We start from the raw sequence: 27,454 nt of genomic DNA on the forward strand, positions 1-27,454 counted from the left end.
TTCTGGAATGGCAATGGGAAGGATTTGGTTGAAATGTGAGCTCCAGGACCATTTAAATTCCTTTCCTTGTGTCAAGCCATGCCTACAGCAGCGCAGAACCAAACTTTTTAAAGTCCTGGCACACGGAAACCCTGACACGGCTTTACAGATCATTGGCCATTTCATCAGCTTGTCCCCTCTGGAATGCCATTTAATAGAAGGCAGCAAGCCTGGGGAGAGGCTACGTGTAAGGGAGGGAAATTTCTTTTCCCTCGTGGTGCTAGCATTTGGTTGCAAGTCGAATGGGACATCGTTTCAACCAGTGCCACACTTAAAACTCACTTAAAAATGACACTGGAGTGGAAGCCTGTAGATTCAAATGGCAGTGAAAATGGAAAAAGTAGGTGCTCATCCTACACAGAGTTTTGTGAGTCGCTTGTAAAGAGAGCTTTGTGTAGCTGGGGGACGGCCACGGAGGTTCCCTTCTTCCGCCCCCTGCCTGTCTTCAGCTGCCTCTGAAAGATCATAAGTGAAGGGGCTGTGTGAACTTCCATGGGGAGATGGTTATGTAATAGTGGGGCTGCCAATGAAAAGGCCCTCTCGTGTGTACCCACCAAACAAGTGTCCTTGATTGCAGGGAGAGTCACTCTCCCTGCAATCTTAATACCCAGCGAGGGACATAAAGTAGAAGATGGTCTTTTAGATATGCTGGTCCCAAGCTATGTAGGACAATGCCTTGACTTGGCCTCGGGAATAGATTGGTAGCTGGTGTATTACTGTAATATCAGGGTCACATGTTCCAGATGACTGGGCCCAGCCAGCAGAATTGCAGCCTTCAAACACTCTTCAAGGATAACCCCAAATAGAATGCATTGCAGTAGTCCAGCCCTAGGAACAAACACAGTTGATGCACCAGCCATAGCTGGGCAAAAGCATTCCGAATCACAGCAGCCGCCTAGTTTTCTTAGGTGATTGCTATGTCAAGCTGCACCCTCAAGGTTCAAGCTTGACTTCAAGGAGAGCATAACCCCTTCCAAGAAAGGAGACATCGCAAGTCCCAGGTCTGCCTCACTGCTCGTCTAGAGAACTTCCATCTTGTCAGGATTAAGTTGCCTCCTGTTCACCTTCATCCAGTCTGGTGCCGACTCCAGGCAACAGTTCAGAACATTACGACATCCTTGGAAATAAGTGGAAAAGATAGGTAGAGCTGGGTGTCTTCCATGTATTGGTGGACGACCTCTTTCAGGGGCTTCATGTAGATACTAAGTGCTATGGGTGATCAGAGTGATTGCTGTGGAACCCACATGCCAAGGGCCATGGGATAGAGCATGAATCTTCCAGATCTGTCCTTTGAAACTGCCCCCGCAAGACAGGGTTAGAACTCTGTTAACATGATGCTCCAAAATCCCTGTGCCAAGAGGGAGCACAGTAGGACATGATGGTCTGTAGCAGGGGTAGCCAAACTGTGGCTGTCCAGATGTCTGCGGACTACAGTTACAGTTACAGACTACAGCCTGGTGGCATGGCCATGGCAGGGGCTCATGGTAATTGTAGTCCATGAACATCTGAAGAGCCAGTTTGGCCACCCCTGGTCTACAGTCTTGAAGGCCACTGAGAGAGCCAGAAGAACCAGCATCGTCACAAGTTCACTGTCTAGTTCTCAGCAGAGGTCATTCCTCATGGCTTACAAAAGCAGTCCCTCTTCTTGAAGTCAAATTGAAACTGGTCCAGAAAACTAGTTCCTTCCAAGAGCCCCTGGAACTGAGAAGCAACAACTTGCTCAAGCCCCTTGCCCAAGAATGGAAGCCTGGAGATCGGCTGGACGTTCTCCAGCATAGCAGGGGTTCAGGAAAGCTTCCCCCCCCCAAAATCTGGTCTAACCACTGCCTCTATGAGCGGGGATGCCCCACCCTCAAGGCAGCATTTCCCCGCTCCCCTTACTCACACAGCTGACTCCCCTCCAGTGGCTGATACCAACCAAGAAGGGTGAGGGAGCTTGGTCTCGCCTCTACAAGCATCTTGCCCACATCTTCAGACTCCGTACCTGAAAGGTGTCCATATATGTTGGACAAGTGGGCATTAAAAGGGACACCATCTGAACAGACATCCAACTCAATGGTGACCTGCAAACTTTGTCCTGTGGGACATCGAGCAAATTGATCCATGTGGGCTGCTGTGTTATTTATTTATTTATTATTATTATTATTTATTAGATTTGTATGACCGCTGCTCTCAGAGAACCGACTCACGCCGGTTTACAGTGTTTCAAGTACAAATCAGTGCATTAAGACCATTAAAATTCCCATGAAAACCCCCATAGAACAATAACTCACTCACAATGATGTCGACGTAATAACTAACAACTGTTCCCATACAGGCCCACTGGATGGGCAAAAAGGCAAGCAGGTGGATAATTGGGCATAGGGTGGAACAATCTGGGGAACCAGGGCAGTCTACTACTGGCCTCTGTCCCTAGGGAAGAGGGGCCCCAGTCGTAGCTTCCAAGCCACCACCTGGCCTCAGACAAACGCCTGGTGGAAGAGCTCCGTTTTGCAGACAGGGCCCACAGCATCCACTTGCCAGAGGCTGCAACGTCACAGTCTTCGGACCACAGAGAACAGCTCAGCTGGACCGTTATGTGAGGACGCAATGGTGGGAGATGCAGCTGAGCTGCTTTGTACCTTTTCGCCACAGTCACCATCACAGAGGGGACTTTAATGTAGGCTCATTGCTGACTCTTCCGCCAGAGGCGCTCTAGCCATTCTCCCTCCCACTCCATCGCCAGCAGGTGAACACGGTGCAGTCTTCCTCCCACTCCCATTTCAGTACAAACCTCTTGGGGGATGTAGCTTGCCAGAGGCTCCCCATCCTCCCAGGGCTATAGGCAGGTATGGGTGTGCCTGCTTGAGGCGCCAGCACAGAAAGCGAGTGATTTGTCTGCTTAGCGGCCTCCCCCTCATATGCTCAGCGAAGTCCGAAGCCTTCTTCCATCTCAACGAGTGCCCCTTCCGTGGGAGGGCAAGCCACTCAAGCTGGGGAAAGCTTCTGGGTGCTTGAGCCTCCACCACCATCATGGTATGCTTCTCGTTAATGGGTTTTGCACGACCCCCAAAGCAGCAGTCAGTACTGCAGGGCGCCCAACCATTTTGAGCCGTCTAGTACATTTGGAATCCCATCCCAAGTGTGTTGGGTGCAATAACAAAAGAGCTGCCACAAAATGGCTGCCACAGGAGGCAGAGCAAGGCACAAAATGGCAGCCATGGCTTTCTTTCAACCACAGAGTAAAGAACCGGGTGTTGTGGGGGCAGCTGCTGCCAAATCATTTTTTTAAAAACCTGCAGAGCCAATCAGAAGCCTTGCTGTGCAACCCCCCCCCTCCTCCGGTCCCACCCAATTTCTAAAAAAACTTGGTGTGCGCCAGAAAAGGCCCTGCTGGTGCCATCGTGCCCAGAGGCTCTCTCTTGGGGACCCCAGCTGTACTCTGCCAAAGCCCTATGGACTACTATGCTGCTGGGAACACACCCACCCTTTCTGGAGGACGGACCAGTCTGACCAGTCTGCAGGTTCCATGCTGCCCTTGTGTCCACGCTATAGAGCAGGGGTAGTCAAACTGCGGCCCTCCAGATGTCCATGGACTACAATTCCCAGAAGCCCCTGCCAGCATTCGCTGGCAGGGGCTTCTGGGAATTGTAGTCCATGGACATCTGGAGGGCCGCAGTTTGACTACCCCTGCTATAGAGAGATCCCACTACAATCTCAATGCACAGCTCCATTTAAATCAGCAGAGGAAGAAAGCCCTGACTCCAGTGATGTGTTTTAAGTTCCTGAGCTCAGCCCGGTGACATAACAGAACTTCAAAGTGCTGTCTGCCCCCTTCCCCCCTCCCCCTTCAAGCAGCACTTGAAAGTGTAGCCAATGCGCTTTGGACACCCACTCCAAATGTCCAGCTGGCTTGTGGCAGGAAGCCTTGGTCGGAGGGTCCCTGCAAGGAGCTGGTGGATGCCGTGAGACAAAAGACCCGATTGACACCCTGATGGGCGCTGGGCTCCTAGAATGAGTCTCCTCCAGGCTTCTCCTGCCTGTGCGGGGAAAGGCCTCCGTGGGGAGTGATTATGGCCACAGCCCAAACACCCAGTGAAGTCACACACACCCCACCCTCCACGCAAGGTGCTGGGAGAGAAGGTCAGATCACGGGCAAAAAGGGGAAGCAAAACATTGGTTTGGGAAGGGAGGATGCTATGTTTGGAATTGTCAGGCTGCCTGATCAGGAGGGGGGGTATGGGGAGTTTTCTGTCGGGTGCCTTTCTAGACCAGGGGTGGGCAAACTGTGGCTCGCCAGATGTCTGTGGACTACAATTGCTGGCAGGTGCTCATGGGAATTGTAGTCCACAGACATCTGGCGAGCCACAGTTTGCCCACCCCTGGTCTAGACAGTCTTTAAAAGAGACAAATGGGGTCGTTGTTCTGCCTTTTCTTGGACTACTCACTGTTTTTACCTTCTTTTCTCTTCTGTCTCCACAGAAAGTGATGTTTCCTACAGGTGCGGCCTTCCGGTGGTTTCAGTAGGAACAAGAATCCCAAAGCTCGGTCATCCAGTGCCATGTCACTGCTTGCTTGTGTTGTCTCAGGCAAGGGATTTTTTGGGCGGAAACGAATGGATGCGCCTGTGTCTCCTTTAGAACCAAAAATATTTTCTCGCCGATTTCATTCCTGTTTTTATAATTTTTTTTTTGGCATTTGTTTTAACATCTCCAAGTACTAGTAAAACAAACATTAACTGCTTTTCAAATAATTTTTTTAAAAAAAGGAATCCATAAAGTACCAAGACGTAATAGAGTATGGACAATCAATTGGTTTTATTTTCTTGTGTTCTGGTGTTGACGTGGTTTATTATGTGTGGAAGATGCAGTTCTTGTGTAGAGAATGTAAATTTACAGTAACCTTTTAAAATCTAGTTACTAATAAGCACTACTGTAATTAGCACAGCTGTTTACTCATTCATTTTTTTTTACTTGATTAATTTCCATCATTAAAGAAAAATAGTGTGGATAGTTTCTAGAATGCCTCAATTTCATGTTATAAATGAGAATATGTTTAAAAATAAAGTAGTTCCCCTTTCCCTAACCATACACATAAAATAAGGTTTAATCAGCAAGATGTTTGGTATTAAAAAGTGGAAGTATACTGCAAAACAGGCAAGATTTTTAAAGCAAAGTTAAAAATAAAAAAAAACCCCAACAACTATTACATTTAGAAACAAGGAGAAAAACCCAACTGCTACTATGTACTAAAAACAATCCCTGGAACTAATTGCAACAATTCACTTTTAGAAACCATTTGAAAAATGTTACTGGAATTCAGATAATAAGCTATTGGGGGACCTGTGCTGAAAAAAAACATTTGCAATGAGTCTTTTTCTTCTGTTCCAAGCCCTCCTCTCCGGCTTCTCTCACCACCACTAAACTGAAAGGCTGTTTGTAATGTTCTAGCAATTCAGGCTGTTTTGTGAATAAAAATGAAAGCATGTTTTGTGTCACGGTTTACCTCTCTGTTATTCTGTCCGCCATGGCTGCATGCAGTGGTTTGAGGGCTTGGGGTTGTCTGGCCGGGGGGGGGGGGGGGGGAGAGGCCCAAAGTAACCTTCTTTGCTGGACCATTCCATAACAATTTCTGAGTTTTGCGTTTTTAAGGTTTATATTTTACCTCAAGGAAAGAGGGATCCCCATGTTTTGCAGAACAGTCCAGGGGCACCTTTAAGATTTCATTCAAGGTATAAGTTTTCATGTGCATGCACGCTTCTTCAGATAGACTATATGAATCGATACATCAGTCAATCAAACAATTGCTTTATTACAATCCGAGATCAACATGCAGACATATCCCAAATTACACAGCTGATAATTCGTACAACAAGTGGTAAAATTGTTAAAAGTGTTAATATCATATAGAACTATTACAACTTTTAATACTATAACTGTTAATATCATATATATAAATCTATACATCAGAACAACAGTAAATGTTCTGGGCGTCAATCAGTTTCTTCTGCCTCATTGAGCAAGCCGCTGCGTAGTATTTTGCTACATTAAAGGTAATTTCGGTAGAGCTATCGGCCAGGAGAAGATGCGTATAGAAGTCATCAGTTCTGCCTGGGAATTTAGACAATATTGGCAAGATATATTGGAAGCGAATATCCTGGGAGAATTGGCAATATGATTAATGATCATATTGGCACATGATCAGTGGATTCTACCATTCTCGACTGACAAGGGGAATTAAGGAAAAGCCTAAGAATTACATGCCTACCTCCCTTCTATCAGAGCAGATGGTAAGGCATTGAGCTAAAGTAAATGCTCTGCAATGTTTAGGGTAGGGTTGCTTCGGGCACGAGTGGCCGCTTCAGACGCCGAAACACCCAACCCTACTTTAGGGCAGGGGTAGTCAACCTGTGGTTCTCCAGATGTCCATGGACTACAATTCCCATGAGCCCCTGCCAGTGTTTGCTGGCAGGGGCTCGTGGGAATTGTAGTCCATGGACATCTGGAGGACCACAGGTTGACTACCTCTGGTTTAGGGTACCCCCAAGTACAGAAGAAGAAGAAGAGGAGTTGGTTCTTATATGCCACTTTTCTCTATCCGAAGGAGTCTCAAAGCGGCTTCCAATCGCCTTCCCTTTCCTCCCCCCACAACAGACACCCTGTGAGGGAGGTGAGCCTGAAAGAGCCCTGAGATTACTGAAGAAGAAGAGGAGTTGGTTCTTCTATGCCGCTTTTCTCTATCCGAAGGAGTCTCAAAGCAGCTTACATTCGGCTTCCCTTTCCTCTCCCCACAACAGACACCCTGTGAGGTGGGTGAGGCTGAGAGAGCGCTGACATCACTGCTCGGTCAGAACAGCTTTATCAGTGCCGTGGCGAGCCCAAGGTCACCCAGCTGGCTGCATGTGGGGGAGCGCAGAATCGAACCCGGCATGCCAGATTAGAAGTCCGCACTCCTAACCACTACACCAAACTGGCTCTTAAAATACCTTAATAGGATAACGTTTTTATCACTATTCCCTGCTACAAGATCAGAATGTGTTTGTGCGCTGTCATTTTGAAGAGCGATATCTTTGCCTAACAATTATCCTGCCTAACAAATACCCCAAATGTATCAATGCAGTATTGGAAATGCCAAGTTGATACATCAATGTATCTGAGGAAGTGAACGTACACCCAGAATTAAACTTTATTCATTTTGAAGGTGCTTTGGGGCTCAAACCTTGTTCTGTGTTTTGTAGTACTTTCTTAGGTCGAGTCACACACTTCCAAGTCTGTGAAGGCCAGTAGGCCTTGAAGGGTGTTACGCGAATGGCTTAATAGTGCCTGTATAATCAATAACCAGCCATTCGTGTCATCTGCATATATTACTGGTTAGGTGAACACATTTTCAATATGAAGAAGATTCGATCTGTGAACTCCACTTTTCTTAAGGAATCTCAAAGCAGCTTACAGTCGCCTTTCCCTTCTTCTCCCCACAGCATACAGCTGGTGAGGCAGGTGGGGCTGAGAGAGCTCTGAGAGAATTGTGACTGGCCCAAGGTCACCCAGCTGGCTGTATGTGGCAGCCGAGTGAGAAATCAAGCCCAGTTCTCCAGATTAGAGGCTGCCGCTCCTAATTACTACCGTTCTACCAAGGCCTGGGATTGGTACAGCTTTCTTAGCAGCCCGAACTTTAAAATGAGCTGAGCAAAGCAGATGACAAGGGGAACGTTTGGTTAAATTTCAGCTATCCTTGAATTGAACTTTGGCTGTCAGATAGCACTGGAAACGCAAGGCCGAGGAGAAGAATGTCGTGGCTTCTGCTCAGGGTTTTGGCCCTGGTTAATCCCGCTCTGCTGAAGCTGTTCCCAGCCCACTTTCGGCCTTTCCAGTGAGGCTGTTCCTCGTTGTAACAGACAGAATGTGTTTCCTTCCACCAAATTATTTCATTCAGTGGGGAAAATATCTTTGTTGTAGGCAGGATGACATGGGTTTAAATCTGTTTTTTCTTTCCCGAGAGGGATGATCGCTGTGCACCCTTGCATCTTGTAGGGCAGCCTCGTCGTCCCAGGACAAAAGACTCTCTTACGGCCTGGCCAGGAAACATGGGGAATACTCTGAAACGGAACAGATCCCTTTTAAATGGAAAAGATACCATGGGTGCCACAGTACATGCTTGATTCTCTCAAGTGGATCGTCACAAACTTACATAACCGAGTCTCAAGGTTTCGGGGCTTGAGCGTCAAGGGTCCAGGGGAGGGACTGTGATCAGCCAAGCACCTCTCAAAGACCGCCTGCTCTGGAGTCATCATGCCCCTCCAGGCTCCCCGCTTGCTCTCCCACTGGACTTGTGAAAAGTGTGTTTCTTTTGTAAGTGTGCACGAGGTTCTGCCAGCCTCCATTTGCTTCAGCTGACATTGATCGCCACCGGCCCTCTAGAACAGCTGTGTGCTGAGCGAACTCCTGTCATTCTGTCCTGTGAATCTCTGTGAGCTCTGAAGTTCCAGGCCTGGCCTTGGAATGGAAACGTTTTTGGGTCAACACATGGAGAAGCCTCAGAGGTGTTCCCGGGAGTCACAGGTTAAGGCAGGGGTAGTCAAACTGGCCCTCCAGATGTCCATGGACTACAATTCCCATGAGCCCCTGCCAGCGAATGCTGGCAGGGGCTCATGGGAATTGTAGTCCATGGACATCTGGAGGGCCACAGTTTGACTACCCCTGGGTTAGGGAATCACGGCTCTGTAGACCTCCTTGCTCTCTCTCCTTGACCAGCGAAAGCACAATAGATTCACCTGTCGGCTCAAACTGTACCTGTTAGGCAGAGTGCCAAATTCACGTCCTCTAGCTTCCAAATCTAGGGTAGAACGTATTTTGCTGTAGGCTGCATTAAAGTCTATATAAGCACGGGTTGAGCAAAGCTCCTTTCAATGGCAGGAAAAAGCTAATAGAGACCTGTCTCCTGGCTCGTGCCATAGAGCAGGAGTCCCTGCAGCTCCTTTCTTAGTGCCCGCCTAAAAAAGTGTCTGCGGCTTTTGCCCAGCAGTGGTTCTGACTGGTGCTGATTAGAAGTCATCCCATTAAACAGAGCTTCTACCTGAAATGTCAAAGAAGTACAACTAGAGCTGTATGTAACCACACTCTCTGCCATTTTGTGGTTGGATTCCCCTCCTGTGGCAGCCATTTTGTAATTTGCTCCATCGCCTATGGCTGCCATTTTGTGGTTGCATGCAGAATGCCAAAGGTGCCCACAGGCCTAAAAAGACGGGGGAACGCTGCCATAGCAAAATGAGTGCAGGCTATCTCTGGTTGCAGAACCAGCGCTGGCTACTTCAGGCTGGAACGGCCGCTTTGACCACCAAAGTACCCCACCCTTTATTACAAGAGCTTTTGGTCATACCTGGTCTTCCGTAAGAACTTCCACACAGGTGAGAGCGTCCTCTTGGGGGAGAACATGAGGCCCTTATTCAGGGCAAACAACTCTAATTAGTCATGCACAGAGCCAGTGCTGGACACAGGGGTCCTCAACTCCAAGTTTACAGCTGGCACCACCATTTTGGGTCTTGATAGGAGGGCGGGCCTAGCCCCACCCAGCAGACTGTACAGACAGAGACAGATGGGTTTCCCAACGCAAGCTGCAAATGCCCATCTCTGTCACTGTAATGTTTAAATCTGTGTTTGTGCTCGGCCTCTGAATCCAAGCCCTTTGAGCTGGCCCGGCGATGGAGTCCATAGGCTTGCAAGCTGTTTCCTGGGTCTCTGCAAGTCTGGGGTGTAGCCAGAAGAGTCCTCTTCATGCCAAACCACCAAGGAACCACCCTGGTCACTGCTGGCAGGTGATGAAACGTCCTCTACTTAGGGGAGGGCAAGGTGGGAACGTCAGGTGGGGATTGTCCACATTTCCCCATAATTTTGAACGGCTTTCTGAAGTCTTGTGTACAATGAGCTCCTTCAGATGATGGTTCCAAATCAGAAATGGAGACTCGCAGGCAGAACCAGGCCCTGGCTGGGTTGCATGGCTCCAGTCCAGGCTTTCTCAGCCGGGGATTTGTGAAACCCTGGGTTCTTTTGACAGCCCCGGAAGGGTTTCTGAATGGGCGAGAGTTAATTTTTAAAATATATTTTTAACATTTGTTAAATATCAGGTGATATGACCATATAAGATCATGTTGCTCCTCCTCCCCTCCCCAAATGGCCAATGATGGGCCTGGAGGGGTGGGAAGGGGAGGGGCCCATGCACAGCTATGCCTCCTGACCACATTCTACACAATTGCGGCTCTTCTGGGGTTTCTTGAAGCCTGAAGAATGTTTCAGGTGTTTCTCAAGCGTAAAAAGGTGGAGAAAGGCTTCTTTGGTCACCTGAAAGGCATCTCCTTCCTTTATGTGTCCCATTTCCTCCGAGGAAGGCTGGCCCAGCGATTCTTCCAGGTACATCTTGGCACCAGCACTGCTCCTTGGAGCCGTTTCTTCTCATTCCCAAAGATCCAGCTAAGCAGAAAGAGAAGCCTGGATTTTCCCTAGAGCAGGGGTAGTCAACCTGTGGTCCTCCAGATGTCCATGGACTACAATTCCCATGAGCCCCTGCCAGCGTTAGCTGGCAGGGGCTCATGGGAATTGTAGTCCATGGACATCTGGAGGACCACAGGTTGACTACCCCTGCCCTAGAGCACCAAACCAGGGCAAGTGGAGCAGAAGAGAATCAGAAGGGATGCCTTCATCACACCACAATTGATGGGGCTGGGCAGGACACGCCGGTGCCTATCCAGTTTTGCCCTCACAACAACCCTGTGAGGGAGGTGGCCTGATGATGGCTGTGTTCCAAGAGGGGCAGGAACAGGAATCCAGGTTTCTTTCATCAGAATCCAGCATGTAACACCGATATTCATCCCCCCCCCCCCATGATAGTTTTCCAGTCTTGCAAACGAGAGGTTTGGGCTTGGGGCTTCTCCCTGTGCTTGATGCATCTCATGTGCTTGGATGCTGCTTTCCCTGGCTCACCGTGACCTGTATGGTCCAGGCCAGTCTGTCCTAATATAAAGTTGCCAACCTCCAGGTGGTAGCAGGAGATCTGGGATTTCAACTGAGATCCAGGGAACAGATCGGTTCATCTGGAACAGGCTTTCTGAACCAGGGTTTCGTGAAAATCTGGGTTCTCTGGATAGCCCTTGGAAGGGTTTCCCAAATGGGTGGGAGTTAATCAATTTTTAATTTTAAAAAATTTGTTACATATTTATCCGGTTATATGACCATATACGGTCATGTCAACCCATCCACCTCTCCCCAAATGGCCTATGATGGGCCTGGAGGGGGTGGGAAGGGGAGGGGCCTTGGGTGGGCGTGTCCACAGCTCTGCTTCCCAATTATATTCTGCACAATTGAGCCACTTCTGGGGTTTCTCGAAACCTGAAGAATGTTTCAGGTGTTTCTCAACGGTAAAAAAAAGTTGTGAAAGGCTGATCTGGAGAATATGAATGTTCTGGAAGGTGGGGGGGGGGTGCATGGCATTATATCCCACTGGAGCCCCTCCCTTCCCCAAACCCCATTTTCTTCAGGCTTCACCCCTGAAAATCTCTGGGGATTCCCAAATCAGAGCTGGCAAGCCCACCTCATGAGACTTCCGAAGCTTAGGTTGGGTGGGCCCTGCTTAGTCGGTGGGCCCCCAAGGTGGCTACCCAGAGGCAGCCACCCGCCACCGTTTGACTGTTGTCCAGAGAACCCTCTGGCAGGTGCCCCCACCACAGCACCACAACAAGGGCTCCTCAGCAGGTCCACAGCATGGGGGAGGGGGGCAAAACGGGGAGAGACTTCCCATCCTGTGCCTGCCATTTCTGGTTCCAAGGGAAGAGGAAAGAAAAGGATTCTTTTAAACTGAAAAATAACCTACCCGTCTTTGGCCACGTCGACCCCACCCTCTCCCAAAGTGGCCCTGGAGGGAGTGGGAAGGGGAGGGCCCCCGGCCACTTAAACCTTTGCTGGCTGAGGTTCATCTCACTTCTAGGGGGTGTGGCAGGGAAGCATGGCCAGCTGGCATCACTTCTTGGTATCTTGAAGCCTGAGAATTATTTCAGCTCTACCTCCACGGTCGAAAGGCTGAAAGAGGGTGCCCTGCGGGGGCCTCATACATTGGCTGCAACCGGAAGGCACCTTACTGTGAAATAATCACATCGCCTGGGCCCTCCGTGCCCCCTGAGGACACTCTCCTTCCAGCAGAACCATCAAAACCTGGGACTTCTGATGCCACCAGTTGGTACTAAGATTCAATCCCAAAATCTTTGCTGCTATAAACCAATTTTAATTGCTGTTAACTGAATTAATGAATTTTAGATGATTTTATGTGAATGTGATGTTGCACACCGCCCTGAGTCTGTCTGCTGGGCGGGCAATATAGAAATTAAATAAATAATCATTATGCTTCATGGTTCCAGCCCGTTCCTGAAGGCCGTTTCCCCTGTTGTGGATGCGGTGCCATCCCTCTTGGGGCTGCGTGAACCGTAAGCCAGATTCACAGCAGCTGCAGTACCCGGAGTGTGAAGCATTTTCTGATAAGCCAAAGGAAACACTCTCAGCCAGCATATGGCATGCGCACACACACTCACCCACCCTCACCCATACATACCCCTCAGCAAAGCAGATGGAATCTGGGTTACAGCTGACCGCAATGCAAAGGCCGCATCTAGGAGCCAGCCCAGACTGCAAAGCAGTCCTTTCAGGGAAAGGTGGCCCCAGCTAGCACAGGTGACTCTGCCTGTTGAGTATTTCCTACCAGATTTCCTTGAGTGGTACGAAAGCGCTTTAGTTATGCTAGATTTCAGAGACAAAGAAGCTGAGCAGAGAATCAGGCTGCCTCAGTGTTCAGGTCAGATCGCATTCCAATTGCACCTGTGCCATATTGTCCTGGCCCTGAGACCACCAATTTGGGCCTGCCCAGACTTCCCCGTGATGTGGAAAGGGTTGGCATGAGCATGCCTGGAGATTGGGGGTGGGAGGGGAACATGCCACATCATTTGAAATGTGTGCCAGTGCCATCTCTTTGAATGGGGGTGCTCTCTCTCTCTCTCTCTCTCTCTCTCTCTCTCTCTCTCTCTCTCTCTCTCTCTCTGCAATTTTCACGCATGCTAAAGCATACATGTTCAATGCACTTCCAATGCACTTTGTAACTGAATGTGGCTGTGTGAAATGGCAAAACCCACTTGCCAATGGTCACTTGAAGTGGCATTACTCAGCGTGTGAGAAAGCACTCTTTGTCTGAACCCGGGAGCTGTCTCGATCCCTCCCCCCCCCCCCCCCCGTGCACTTTGTTCTGCCCAATCCTTTGCATGGCTCTTCATGGAGTCACACGCCTCTACGGGTCTCTCCTACAGAAACATTGTCCTCGTGCTTCCACGCATAAGGTGCCAGGTTGAACTGGCCACTTGTGACAGGGAAATTCCTCTTGATCTGAGGCTTATCTCGCCTCTTTGGACTGCAACGTGAATGTGAACCGGATCTACTTGAGAAAAGGTAAGTTTTACTTTTACCATTTATTTTATGACTGGGCAAACTTTCCTAGCTTAACCAAATACCCCAGGAGAAAAAGCCTGTAAAATCCTCTTCCCTCCCTTACAGTTGGCTAATGCAAAGCAAAGCAATGATCTATGGCCAAGGAGGTGAGGGAGTGGAGGGAAAGGGAGAGCTGCTGATGCGTCAGAAGGCTACATGGTGGAGAAATCCCTGGCAGTAGGACAAAACAATCTTTTCAAATAGGAACCCATCAGGACAGGCAGTCCAGGAGCTCCGATAAATTCCTTATAAGTCACAATCCTCAGAGAACTGAGACACGTCCAGAATTCCCCCAAAACTCTCAGCTGCAAATCTAAACACGCCGGTTCAGACATGGTGCAAAATCATGCTGGAATTAATACAGGTGCTGCCATTAACTGTGGTTGGTGTCTGTCGAACCAGGAGCTGAAGCCAGATTCTCAAGTGTGTTTGTTAACTATAGTTTGAACTCCAGTTTTGTCTGAATATGGGGTTGTCCTCTGATGGTCCCCCTTCTGACCCCAGAAAGAAGGCAGTGAAACCTGGCGAAGCTGTGCTTTGAGGGATCAGCTTGTGTGAGTGCTGCAAATAAGCCATAGTTGAGTAAGCCAGGGTTTCACACGGTCGCTGAATTGAGCCACTGGTGTCCTGCAAATTCAGCTGAAAAAAATAGTCTTCAAGGTGCATGTACTCCAGAGGGAAGTGTCCACTGAGGGAGGCAGAGGTAGCCACTGGGCCAGGGCTCCTTCCACACCAGGGCTACACCCACGCATTGGTGGATATTGCACGATTAATGCCCAACAGCCATTGTGTGTGCTGAGTGCTGTCAAGTTGCTTTGAACCAATGTGACCCCAGGAGGTAATGACCTCCAACGCAGCCTGTCACTAACAGCCCTGCTCAAGTCTTGGAAACGGAGGCCCTTGTTCGAGTCAGTCCATCGCAACTGGGTCTTCCTCTTTGACTGCTGGCTTCAACTTTTCCTGGCGTTATTCCTCACCACCCCAAGTGAGTCTTGTCTTCTCCTAATGGAGGGGTAGTCAAACTGCGGTCCTCCAGATGTCCATGGACTACAATTCCCAGGAGCCCCTGCCAGCATTCGCTGGCAGGGGTTCCTGGGAATTGTAGTCCATGGACATCTGGAGGTCCACAGTTTGACTACCCCTGTCCTAATGTGACCAAAGTACAATAGCCTTAACTTGTTCATTTTAGCTTCTAGGGAGAGTTCATTCTTATTTGTCTTTTTTGGAAGTCCATCCACAGTATCCGTAACAGTCTCCTCCAGCAACACATTTCAAGGAATCAACCTCCTGGCAGGTTTTTGCACTGTTCAACTTTCACACCCAAACATAGTCATGGAGAATACTGTGGCACAAATTCTATTGACCTTGGTTGCCTTATTTACCCTTAAGAATCTTAGAATCTTAGAATCATAGAATCATAGAATCATAGAGTTGGAAGGGGCCATACAGGCCATCTAGTCCAACCCCCTGCTCAACGCAGGATTAGCCCTAAGCATCCTAAAGCATCCAAGAAAAGTGTGTATCCAACCTTTGCTTGAAGACTGCCAGTGAGGGGGAGCTCACCACCTCCTTAGGCAGCCTATTCCACTGCTGAACTACTCTGACTGTGAAAAACTTTTTCCTGATATCTAGCCTATATCGTTGTACTTGAAGTTTAAACCCATTACTGCGTGTCCTCTCCTCTGCAGCCAACAGAAACAGCATCCTGCCCTCCTCCAAGTGACAACCTTTCAAATACTTAAAGAGGGCTATCATGTCCCCTCTCAACCTCCTTTTCTCCAGGCTGAACATTCCCAAGTCCCTCAACCTATCTTCATAGGGCTTGGTCCCTTGGCCCCAGATCATCTTCGTCGCTCTCCTCTGTACCCTTTCAATTTTATCTACGTCCTTCTTGAAGTGAGGCCTCCAGAACTGCACATAGTACTCCAAGTGTGGTCTGACCAGTGCCGTATACAATGGGACTATGACATCTTGTGATTTTGATGTGATGCCTCTGTTGATACAGCCCAAAATGGCATTTGCCTTTTTTACCGCTGCATCACACTGCCTGCTCATGTTTAGTTTACAATCCACAAGTACTCCAAGGTCTCGTTCACACACAGTGTTACCTAGAAGCGTATCCCCCATCCAGTAGGCATGCTTTTCATTTTTCTGACCCAGATGCAGAACTTTACACTTATCTTTATTAAATTGCATCTTGTTCTCATTTGCCCATTTTTCCATTGTGTTCAGATCTCGTTGAACTCTGTCTCTATCTTCCGGAGTATTTGCCAGTCCTCCCAATTTGGTGTCATCTGCAAACTTGATGAGTAGTCCCTCCACCCCCTCATCTAGATCATTAATAAATATGTTAAAAAGTACCGGGCCAAGCACCGAGCCCTGAGGTACCCCGCTACTCACCTCTCTCCAGTCTGATGAAACACCATTGACAACAACTCTTTGAGTGCGGTTCTCTAACCAATTCCCTATCCACCTGACTATCTGAAAATCCAGATTGCAGTCCTTCACTTTATCCATCAGAACATCATGGGGAACCTTGTCAAAAGCTTTACTAAAATCCAAGTAAATGACATCAACCGAATTTCCCCGATCCAGCAAACCTGTTACTTGGTCAAAAAAGGAAACCAGGTTGGTCTGGCAAGACCTGTTGGAGACAAATCCATGCTGACTTCCTTGGATCACCAAATTGTCCTCCAGATGTTTGCAGATCGCTCCCTTTAATATCTGCTCCATTATCTTCCCCACAACAGAGGTCAGACTCACTGGTCTGTAGTTTCTTTTACAGCTCATTGATGGCTGCCTTTTCCAGTCTCAATCTCCTTTGGATTTCTTGGTTGCCATCTATTCCTTTTGGCCCAGGAATAAAAGATCTTTAACAAGTTTACTGTGTCCGTCATCAGCCTTAAAGTTGTGTAATTTCTCAGTAGTCATTACGTTTGTCTTCTTGATCTTCAGCTATAATCCTGCTTTGGCACGTTCTGCTTTAACCTTCAGGAATAGTCATTTCAATGTTTTCTCTTCTTTTTCTTCTTCTGCCAATAATGCGATGTCATCAGGGATGGGCAATTCGGTTCCAATAAGCCAAAAAGTACTGGAGTCAATGCCAATCGGGACCTATCCGAGTTGAATTGCCCGTCCCTGTACTTTAAAACAGCCAAATCAGTGGTATCCCATTTGTGATTTGTTGATTCATTCAGGATTCAGCCAATTTAAAGAAAGGGCCTTGAGGGGGCGGGGAAGAGAGTGTGCCAAACAGCTGATCTGTCATGATCAGCTGCTTGGCACACCCTTTAAATGCTTCCCCCCTAGCCTTCACTGGCAGTGGAGGAACCAGCTCTTCTTCTATTGTCATCTGGATTCCTGTCATGGTAACACAACTTAGTGTTGGCTGATCAGTATGGTGAATGTTATTCTTATTTTCCAACTTAGAGAGAAGGGAAGGAAAAAACTGATCCATTGAAGAAGTGCTTTTTTTTGTACTCCAATTTTTACTATGCAAAGGAGTCTCAAAACAGCTTACAGTCGTGTACTCTTCCTTTCCCCACAACAGACACCCTGTGAAGTAGGTGGAGCTTTCCCCTTCGCCCAAAACATAAATGCCCCTCCCCAAAGAATACTCTCTGGATTTTAATCGAGTTTGCATAGTTGCCTGAGAAGGAATCCTACTGAATACAGAATTTAAAAGGAATAAGATGGCACCGTTAGTGGTAAATGAAAGGCACATGCTCTTGATCATTTTGTTGCCTGAAGCCCTAAGAAGGAGCTAACTTATGAAAGCTAAGAAGTATTAACTTATGAAAGGTTCTTTTCTGGGCCTGGCCAGACTTCCCTTTTAGTTTGGGATGGTTGTATGTGAGGGAATGCCCTCCACTTATAGATGTGGCCCAAAGTCTCCTTGATTTATTGATTTTTCCCTTCCCCCCCCCTTGCCTTTCTCCCCAGCAGGGAGTCTGCCTAAAAATTCCAGTCCTCTGCCCCGCAGAAAACAGTTATCCAAACTGAGAATGATGCGCATTTAAATATCCTATTAACATTTATGCAGCATTTTCCTATGTGATCTCAAAATGTGTCCCAAGACTTGCCCTGTTGGTCAGTATGAATTCTGCAGATGATGTGAGAGCCTGGCCTGAGGCCCCCGAACATAAAAGTACTTTTTTTGCATAATTTATCCTTATGGATCCTGGCTAGGGTGTAGTTATGGGAATCCCCCCCCCAGATATAGCAATGGCCTGACCCATGCCGTATACAGTGGGATTATGTGATTTTGATGTGATGTCTCTGCTGATTCAGCCCAAGACTGCATTTGTCTTCTTTACCGCCACATCACACTGTCTGCTTGCGGTCCACAAGTACTCCAAGATATCATTCACACACACTGCTATCCAGAAGTGTCTCTCCCATCCAGTATGCATGCTTCTCATTTTTGTGACCCAGATGGAGAACTGCCCTTCTCCTCATTGAATTACATCTTGTTCTCCTTTGCCCACTTTTCCAGCAGATCCAGATCTCGTTGAACTCTACCTCTGTCTTCTGGGGTGTTCTCTACTCCTCCCAATTTGTTGTCATCTCCAAATTTAATGAGGAGTCTCTCCAACCCCTCCCCCAGATCATTCATTGAAAAAAATGTTGAAAAGTACTAGACCCAGTACCAAGCCCTGTGGCACCCTCCGCTCACCTCCCTCCAATCTATTGAATACCACTGACAACCGCTCTTTGGGTGTGGATTTCTAACCAGTTCCCTATCCACCTACCCACCTGAAAATGCAGTCTATAGTCCTCCAGTTTACCCATCAGAACATCATGGGGAACCTTGTTCAAAACCTTACTGAAATCCAGGTAAACAACATCAACTAAGTTTCCATGACCTAGTAAGAAAGAATCCAGGTTGATCCAGCAGGACCTGTTGGAGACAAATCAGTACACACTTCCCCAGATCAACAAATGGTCCTTCAGATGTTTGCAGATCTCCCCCTTTAAAATCTGCTCAATTATCTTCCCTGAAACTGAGGTCAGACTCACTGGCTTGTAGTTCCCTGACTCATCTCTCCTTCCATTTTTGAAGATTGGGATAACACCCACTCTCTTCCACTGTTCCGGCACATCTCCAGTCCTCCAAGAGGTCCTAAAGATGAGAGCCAAAAGTTTCTCAAGCTCTCCAGAGTTTTTTTTGAGCACTCTTAAGGTCCCTTCCCTGCCCAAACCTTGCTCTCCCCAGGCTCCACCTTTAACACCTCCTGGTATTTCCCCACCAGAACTGGCCATTCTAAAGTTTGGCAATAAATGAAGACCTCCATCTGGCCCTTAGAGCTTTGCCTCAGCAGCAGCTCTTAAGCCCAGGAAGGTCAGAGTAGAGACGTCAAGTCCTTCTGAGCAGGGGACATAATTTCCGCACAACTGTCCCTTTTCCAAGGTTGTCTCTGATAGCCTGAAGTGGTTGCTTGTGGCCCCCTTTAATCCCTTTCCCTTCCTCTTCTCTATTGACACGATGAATGTCTTTGGCAAGCAAAGACCTCTGAGTTGCACAAACATCCTGTAGAGCAGGGGTAGTCAAACTGCAGCCCTCCAGATGTCCATGGACATCTGGAGGGCCGCAGTTTGACTACCCCTGCTGTAGAGAAACAGCTTCACTCCTGCAAGGAAAGTTATATATAGAAGTATATATATAAAAAGGGGAAATAATAGTTCTGTATAAAAAGGTAATGAATGCTGAATATTAAAGAGATTGAAAAGTTATGAATGAAACACCAAGTGACAGGCTTTCTGTGAGAGAAATTCGAACACAGGCCTCGGGCCTGTCCCCCAAGCAGTGGAGCAGATACTTCCTTGCTGTTGCCAAGGAAGTGGTTTTGGTCCCAGTTAAGTACTATTCAGGGGGTCTCCTTCATATTTAGATGCGACCCAAATATTCTTTGAGACTTATTTGGGTAGTGACATTTGGGGTTTAAAAACCAACTTCATCTTCTTCTCCATAGTCTGGAGATGACCTATAATTCTGGGAGATCCCCAGGGACCACCTGGAGGCTGGCATCCCTACAATCAGAATGCAACCTGGCACCTATATTTCTGTTTCTTTGTGTGATCTCAATAAATCCACGTGCCGATTTCTTCTGGATTTGTTAGCTATCTGTTAAGACCCTGTTGTCACATGCTCTTGCCATATTTTCATGACGTGTTGTTACCTGTGTTCGTATTTGTGATGCATTTGTCTCGTGTATTCTTGTGTCATTTATTTGCTGTCATTATTTATCTGTGCTTGCCCAAAGAACAGGGGGAGCTGGGAAATCTCTTGTGAACATTGTTTTTCTAACTTTTCACCCCTAGGGAGGCTCGCAATGAATTTTCTCCTCAATGCCTCTTTGCTGCCTCCTGACCTTGGGCAGGAGGACTGTGCTCTTGGTACGGCTTGGGCAGTTCGCTTTATCACTTCGCTTTGGCAGGTTTGTGGGATGGGTTTTTTTTGGGGGGGGGCTTGGCACAGCAATATAGCAGCCAGGCTTGTGCTAACTCTGGTTTTGGCAAAGAACATCATGTACCTGTTCCGTTAATCTTTCAATAAAGAGATTTTTTCAACCAAGAGTCTGCATATTGGGGGAAATCAACTGGAACCTAACACTATCCTGACTTTTCTGAACCTTAAAAAATGGGAACAAACTACTTAGCTGTTCTGTAGTCATTGAAAAGTGGTTTAAGGTGTTTGGGTGATTATGTGTATGTTTGTGTTGAGTGCCATCCAGTCTCTTCCAACTTATGGCAACCTTATGAATTACTTACCTCCCAAACATCCTTTTGTTAACAGCCTTGCTCAGGTCTTACGAAATCAGGGCCATGGCTTCCTTGATGGAGTCAAGCCATCTCCAGTTCCTCTTTTGCTCGTGTTATGGTGTTTTCCAGGGACTCTTGTCTTCTCCTACTGGATCAGACATTTCTTGGTAGCAATGTCTGTGAATGTGAATTTGGGGTACTTGTGGACTGTTAGATGAATATGAGCAGGCAATGAGATGCAGCAGTAAAAAAGGCAAATGCAGTCTTGCGCTGTATCAACATCACATCAAAACTGCAAGACCTCATAGTCCCACTGTATACCGCATTGGTCAGATCCCATCTGGAGCACCGTTTGCAGTTCTGGAGGCCTCACTTCAAAAAGGACGTGGGCAACATTGAGAAGATTCAGAGAAGAGCAATGAGAATGATCCTGGGCCTGGGGACCAAGCCCTATGAGGAAAGGCTGAGGGACTTGGGAAAGTTTAGCCTGGAGAAGAGAAGGTGGAGAGGGGACAGGATTGCTCTCTTTAAGTATTTGAAGAGTTGTCATTTACAGGAGGGCAAGGAAATGTTCCTGTTGGCAGCAGAGGACAGGATGAGCAGTAATGGCTTTAAACTATGCAAAGAATGATATCAGCTAGCTCAGGGGTAGTCAACCTGTGGTCCTCCAGATATCCATGGACTACAATTCCCATGAGCCCCTGCCTGCATTCGCTGGCAGGGGCTCCTGGGAATTGTAGTCCATGGACATCTGGAGGGCCGCAGTTTGACTACCCCTGCTCTACAGGATGTTTGTGCAACTCAGAGGTCTTTGCTGGAGGACCACAGGTTGACTACCCCTGAGCTAGATATCAGGAGAAATGTTTTCACAGTCAGAGTAGTTCAGCCGTGGAATAGGCTGCCTACAGAGGTGGTGAGCTCCCCCTCACTGGCAGTCTTCAAGCAGTGGCTGGACAGATCTTTATCCCGGATGCTTTAGGCTGATCCTGCATTGAACAGGGGGTTGGACCAGATGGCCTGCATGGCCACCTCCCAACTCTATGATTCTATGATTCATAATGTCAACAAAAGAAGATGGCCTCAGTCATTTTAGCTTCCAGGGACAGTTCAGGTCGGATGTGATCTGGAACCCACAGTCCTCCAACACCACATTTTAACTTTCTTCCTGTCAGCTTTCGTCAGAACCAAGCGATGCCAGTCAAGAGATTCTCAGGATGAGACTCCCCATCTCCATCCTACCGTTGCCAAGCAGTATGAGGAGTGCAACCCTTCCCCCATCATCTGTTCACGAGGACCACAGCAGATGTGTTAGCATCCTCAGGGCTCCGTCTCTGCACCCAAATTCTTCATTATGATAATGTAAAAGGGAGGGGGATATATGCAGGCAGCACCAATTCCTGAGAAGCCAAATGGCTGCTAGGACAGAGCCGTTTCCCTCTCCTCATCAACGTTCTGATTACACAGAGAAGCACGGAACGCCTTGATTCCGCAACCGGCACCCTGCAATTATCCAAATCTCAGTGGCAGAATGGAACATCAATATAAAGTAGAAACACATCCACAGAAGGTACAGAAAAACCTCCTGGGTAGCCAACTAAAATTCTCCTTTTGGAAGGAGGCAACGATGTGTAAAGAGACGTCCACTTGCATGGCTGATTCTGTTCCTGCAATCAAGTCTTTGGGCCACGCTACCTGATCTGAACCAAGTCCTCCTTTGTCCTCAGGTTTCTTATCTGTGTAGATTCACAAATCATTCGTTCGTTCGTTTGTTCATTGGTTCGTTTGTTCATTGGTTCATTCGTTCGTTCGTTCATTCATTCATTCATTCGTTTCCTGCCCACATACCTTTCCTCCAAAAAGGACTACTATTGTCTCCATTTCTGCATATACATGACAGTTAATGTGGGGCCAAACTTTCGGGAACTGGATTTCTTCCGAACTGCTTTTTCGGTCTTGCGTTGTCATTTTTGGCCATGGCAAGATTTTGACTGGATAATTTGCTTCTTTCCCATTCCTTAAGCCTCATGTGAACTTTGGGGCATGAGAGTAAAGATTAGTGGTGTTCAATTTGCTCTGGATCAAGATAGGTCCTTGTGCTAGTCTGTCAGCAGCTGCAGAAAAGATCAAGAGTCCAGCAGCACCTTCAAGACTAACAAAAGTTTGTGGCAGGGTATAAGGTAAAGGTAAAGGTATCCCCTGTGCAAGCACCGAGTCATTTCTGACCCTTGGGGTGACGCCCTCTAGTGTTTTCATGGCAGACTCAATACGGGGTTGTTTGCCAGTCATTACCGTTTACCCCCCAGCAAGCTGGGTACTCATTTTACCGACCTCGGAAGGACGGAAGGCTGAGTCAACCTCGAGCCGGCTGCTGGGATCGAACTCCCAGCCTCATGGGCAAAGCTTTCAGACGGCTGTCTTACCACCTACTTTTGTGAGTGGCCTTGATTTGCTCTGGAAGCAAAGGGTTTGGGCCACCGTTTCTGTGTTGCCAGAGAATGGCATGGTGAATTGATTCACACACAAGTGATGTGTGAGGAGAGGACCATTGCTGGGGGTGAATTACTGTGCCAGGACTGTCGTTGTAAGATCATCAGTGGTCAGTCACGTGTTTTGCATGTAGAAGTTCAATTTCCACTCTCAGATAACAGGGCTGGGAAAAGCTTTTCTGCCTGAGACCATGAGGAGGCTCAACTAAAGTAGACAAGATGGACCACTGGTCCAACTAGGGATGCCAGCCTCCAGGTGGGTCCTGGGGATCTCCTGGAGAAAATGGCTGCTCTGGAGGGAGGACTCTGTGGCATTACACCCCACTGAAGTTCAGGATGCCAGCCTCCAGGTGGGACCTGGAATTACAGCTCCCCTCCTCATTACAGAGATCAATTCCCCTGGAGAAAACGAATGCTTTGGAGGGAGGACTCTATGGCATTGTACCCCACTGAGGTCCCCAGCGTCCCCAAGGTCAACCCCCAAATCTCCAGGACTCTCCCAACCTAGCAGCCCCCCCTCCTATCTGCTGCCAGTGGCCAGGGGGGATGTGGCAACTCTGACTCAGTATAGAAACCTCATATATTCAATATTTGTATTGATTTCTTTAATTTACTACGTTATATATGCCTCACCTTTCTTTGAAAACCCAAGACAGTTGAAAAATGCTGCAATGGTCTGCAGTAAAACAATAAAACCAGTAGGCCCAACACCATACACAGAAAAGCTAAACATCCAGTATATAATAGCCACAAACTCTCTCCATCCAAGATTCAACTACCCCATCTACTTCCCAGAAAAGCTCTCTGAAATAGGACTCTTTCATGTGCCCGGCAATCAAGAGGAGTGGTGATGCCCCCCACACCTCCTCCAAAAGACTGTTCCACGATGTTGGTTTTATAATTGAAAATTCCCTCATCTGACCTGAAGAGGGGATCGATTTGTAGGATGGTGGAAGAAGAAAGGCGGGGGGGGGGGGGGGAGAGATATCTGAGGAGTGTGATTGACATCTGGGAGTGAAACAGGAGTTGTGGTTCGTTGGCTATGAGGGTCCCAGGCAGTGAAGAGCTTTATCAAGGTAAGAATCAGGTCCTTAAATATGGTGAGAGGACTAGAATCCTTTTGAGAGAGGAATTGTCCCTCAGTGGTAGAAGAAGAAGAAGGGTTTTTGGGTTTTTTTGTAATGTACGTGGACGGTTTGGGTTTAACCTTAACCAACATGAAAATGAAAGATTGTGAGAAGAACACATTAGAGACATTCATGAACTGTAAGGACCAATCAGGGGGCTACATTAAGGGCCAATCAGGGCTCTTAGTGGGCTCCTCAAGCTGTAAATAAGTTCCAGTTTTCCCCAGTTTTTTTCCCGGTGATTGGTTGGTGTTGGATTGCATAAAGGAGCTGTGTTTTCGAAGAACTACTGTATCTGGGTTCAATCCCAGCAGTCGGCTCAAGGTTGACTCAGCCTTCCATCCTTCCGAGGTCGGTAAAATGAGTACCCAGCTTGATGCTGGGGGGTAAACGGTAATGACTGGGGAAGGCACTGGCAAAGCACCCCGTATTGAGTCTGCCATGAAAACGCTGGAGGGCGTCACCCCAAGGGTCAGACATGACCTGGTGCTTTGCATAGGGCAGGGGTAGTCAAACTGCGGCCCTCCAGATGTCCGTGGACTACAATTCCCAGGAGCCCCTGCCAGCGAATGCTGGCAGGGGGCTCCTGGGAATTGTAGTCCATGGACATCTGGAGGGCCGCAGTTTGACTACCCCTGGCATAGGGGATACCTTTACCTTTACCTTTTACTGTATCTGTGCTTGCCGAATCCACAGATATATTATTTTTATACTCCCTTTTCCTCTATCTTGAGGCATCTCCGAGGGGCTTACAATCACCTTCCTTTCCTCTCCCTGCAACAGGCATCTTGTGAAGCAGGAAAGGCTGAAAGAGTTCTGAAAACCATGACTGGCTCAAGGTCTAAGGTAGCCAGGCCTCTGCTGGGACTAGGGGAAAACCCATTTGGGCATGGCTCTCCACAGGGGCTCTGGTAACTGAATCGATAAAATACGCTTTTTGTCAGGTGAGGCTGAGCGGCTGATTCTGTGAAGGCAAAGGGTTGGCAGGTTACAGTGGATGAGCGATTGGGATGTGAGTGTCCTGCATAGTGCAGGGCGTTGGACTAGATGACCCAGGAGGGTCCATTCCAACTCTATTATTCTATGTATCATGTCATTAATTGCTAGAAAGTTCAATAATCATAAAGGGAAAGAAAAAGAAATCATGTAACCTACTCAAACTGGGAAAATGCCCAGCAGTTACTGGAAGATGGAAATGAGCAATTTATGGCAATTTATAGAGCCAGTTGGAAAGTTTCTTGCTATAACTTTTAAAACTCACTGACTGATAACAGAACAAAATTAGAGTCCAGTGACACCTTTAAGACCAACAAAGAGTTATCCAAGGTGTGAGCTTTCGAGTGCAAGCTAATCTTTGTTGATCTTAAAGGTAAAACTGGACTCTGATTTTGTTTTGTTGTGCTGCTTCAGATCAACATGGCTACCCAGTTGAATCTCACTGGCTGATAGTGAATCCAGGGCTAGGATAAAAATTATATAATTTTAAATTTGCCTGATGACTTTTATGGTTTTTATAGTCAACAGAGAGCCATTCCGCATGACTTAAATGTAACCAAAGTCTTACCTTTCGTAAATGCTATTAATTCAATGTTTGGCATGACGTCATAAACAAACCGCAAAACTCCTGCCGAACTCCAGCAACAGTATTTTTATAGCGCTTAGAGGGAAATCCAGAAAAGTGGATTCCCCCTGAAAAAACTGCTCCACTTCTGAGCACAACCCACAACACATCAGCGAAAGACATGTGCGTTCTCAAAATAGCAGTAGAAAGAATGTCCCTCCCTCACTCTTGCCCCGAGCTTCCGGGGACGCGATCGCCATTTTTCCCCCCTTAGACCGGTGAGAGCAACGAACAAGCGAGGCTTCTCCACAGAAGTGCTTAACAGTAAAACAAAGCTCCCTTCTGCAATTGTTTTTAAAGTTTCCGAGCACAATACAGCCCCCTGTTCGACACTGCCCGTAATTTTGGCCACAAATCGCTCCCATGGGCGGGGGGAATTTTTTTTTCCTTGAAGAGCGTGTAAATGATTAAGCACCAGCTCCTACACCAGCAAAAAAGGTCTTTCTGAGACAATGATTGAACAAATATTCATTGCAACTGGTGTGTTTGGGTTTAAAAAAAACAGTTTTTAAAGGGAAAGGGGCTTTTTGGGAGCACAAACACAACAGTTCATTGGCTGTTCTGTTTGATTGATGGCCAGGGGTGGGAAGAAGTGTGGAAAAATATTGCTTCCTTTGTTGCGTTTCCAGCAAGACCGGAAACCTACGGGGAATGAATAGACCGCTACTGGGACGACAATACTCCACTAGAATAGAAGGTATGTGGAATGACGAAATTCCACTATTTAATATAGCGTTTCTGCATACTGCAAATATTTAGCAACATTGGTGCTTGTGCGGAAAGGCCCAGAGTTTGGTTAGCAAAACTGTTTGGAAGACGAATGGTCACAGACAGGGGCTGCAGGAGCCGGCAATCTGGATTTTACCGCCTGGGTCCTCATTTGGCCTGCCTCGGTAAGGCTGTCTCCAAGGTGTCAGTCGGAGGCAAGGAAATGCTTTGGGTGGCTATTTAAAAGCTGAGATGCAGAGGCTTTGAGTTTTTGGGGGAGGGGTAATAAGGAATTCACTGAAGTTTGTGACGAACCAGCTTTGAATCACAAATTCGTCCTTCTCATCAGGCTTGTTTGAATTATTACTTGGGGGTCATTTCTCTCCGATGTCCTCTCTCAGCTCACAGTATAAAAGGGCATTCTGCACGTGCACAGTCAGCCAGCGGGCTGAACAAGAGGGCTTTGCGGGTCATCTCCAAAAGTCCTTCAAGGTTAAGCCCTCACTCTTGTTGTCCAGTTCTAAAAGAACTCCTTGTTCTCACGCAGGTTGCTTTTGTGGCTTTTGGATTTTCCAGGCCGTTCTCAACCATGGCCGGCACGGGGGGCACAACAGACAGCTCTCTGGGGCCGACCTGGCAATGTGCATCCATGGCACACGGGCATCAACTTCAGAAGCGGAGAGGAAACGCTCCGAAACAGATGAGAAACAGATTTTTTCTGAAGGCTCGCTGAGAACACTGGAAAATACGGAGTTGATTCCTAATTGAGCTGAGAAGAGCTCATAACTACTTGCAATTAGACATGATCTGATTTAAAACAGTGGACCCCTGATGGAGGCCTTTAAAATAATATGGGGGGGGGGGAGATTTACCCTGGAGCGCTTTATGGTTAATCTGCCCTTGTCCACAGCTCATTTGAAAATGTTAATTTATTTAAATGTATGCACGTTTACAGCTGCCCACTGACAAGCATTCAGGGTGAACTTGGACAATTCCAGATGGTTAAAAACCAAGCCCATCCGGATGGCTTAAAGTAGGTTAAGGGGCAACCCCAGCTGAAATAGTGCATGGAAGATCGTGGATTTAGACTCCACAGGACATAAAATGGGGCTGATCAAAACCTGCTACGGTTTCCAGCAGGAATTGTAGCAGGCGGTACCCAGTTCAGGTAGGCACCACAGGTCGTACTTATTCATATAACTTCTTTCATCAAATCTT

General features: G+C 47.5%; 1 protein-coding gene across 4 annotated transcripts in view; it reads left to right on the forward strand.

Annotated features, from left to right (window-relative positions):
* Positions 1-5,515, forward strand: part of CXXC5 (CXXC finger protein 5) — a 99,338-nt gene extending 93,823 nt beyond the window's left edge. For all 4 annotated transcript variants that reach the window (XM_077309603.1, XM_077309601.1, XM_077309604.1 and 1 more), the window contains one exon: positions 4,501-5,515. Coding sequence is in view for 1 of the 4 variants with exons in the window: in XM_077309604.1 (XP_077165719.1) it covers positions 4,501-4,545 (45 nt within the window). In the remaining 3 variants the exon portion in view is untranslated. The remainder of the gene's footprint in view (positions 1-4,500) is intronic.
* The last annotated feature ends 21,939 nt before the right edge of the window (positions 5,516-27,454 follow it).

This window comes from Paroedura picta, chromosome 14, assembly GCF_049243985.1.
Source record: "Paroedura picta isolate Pp20150507F chromosome 14, Ppicta_v3.0, whole genome shotgun sequence".
NCBI lineage: Eukaryota > Metazoa > Chordata > Lepidosauria > Squamata > Gekkonidae > Paroedura > Paroedura picta.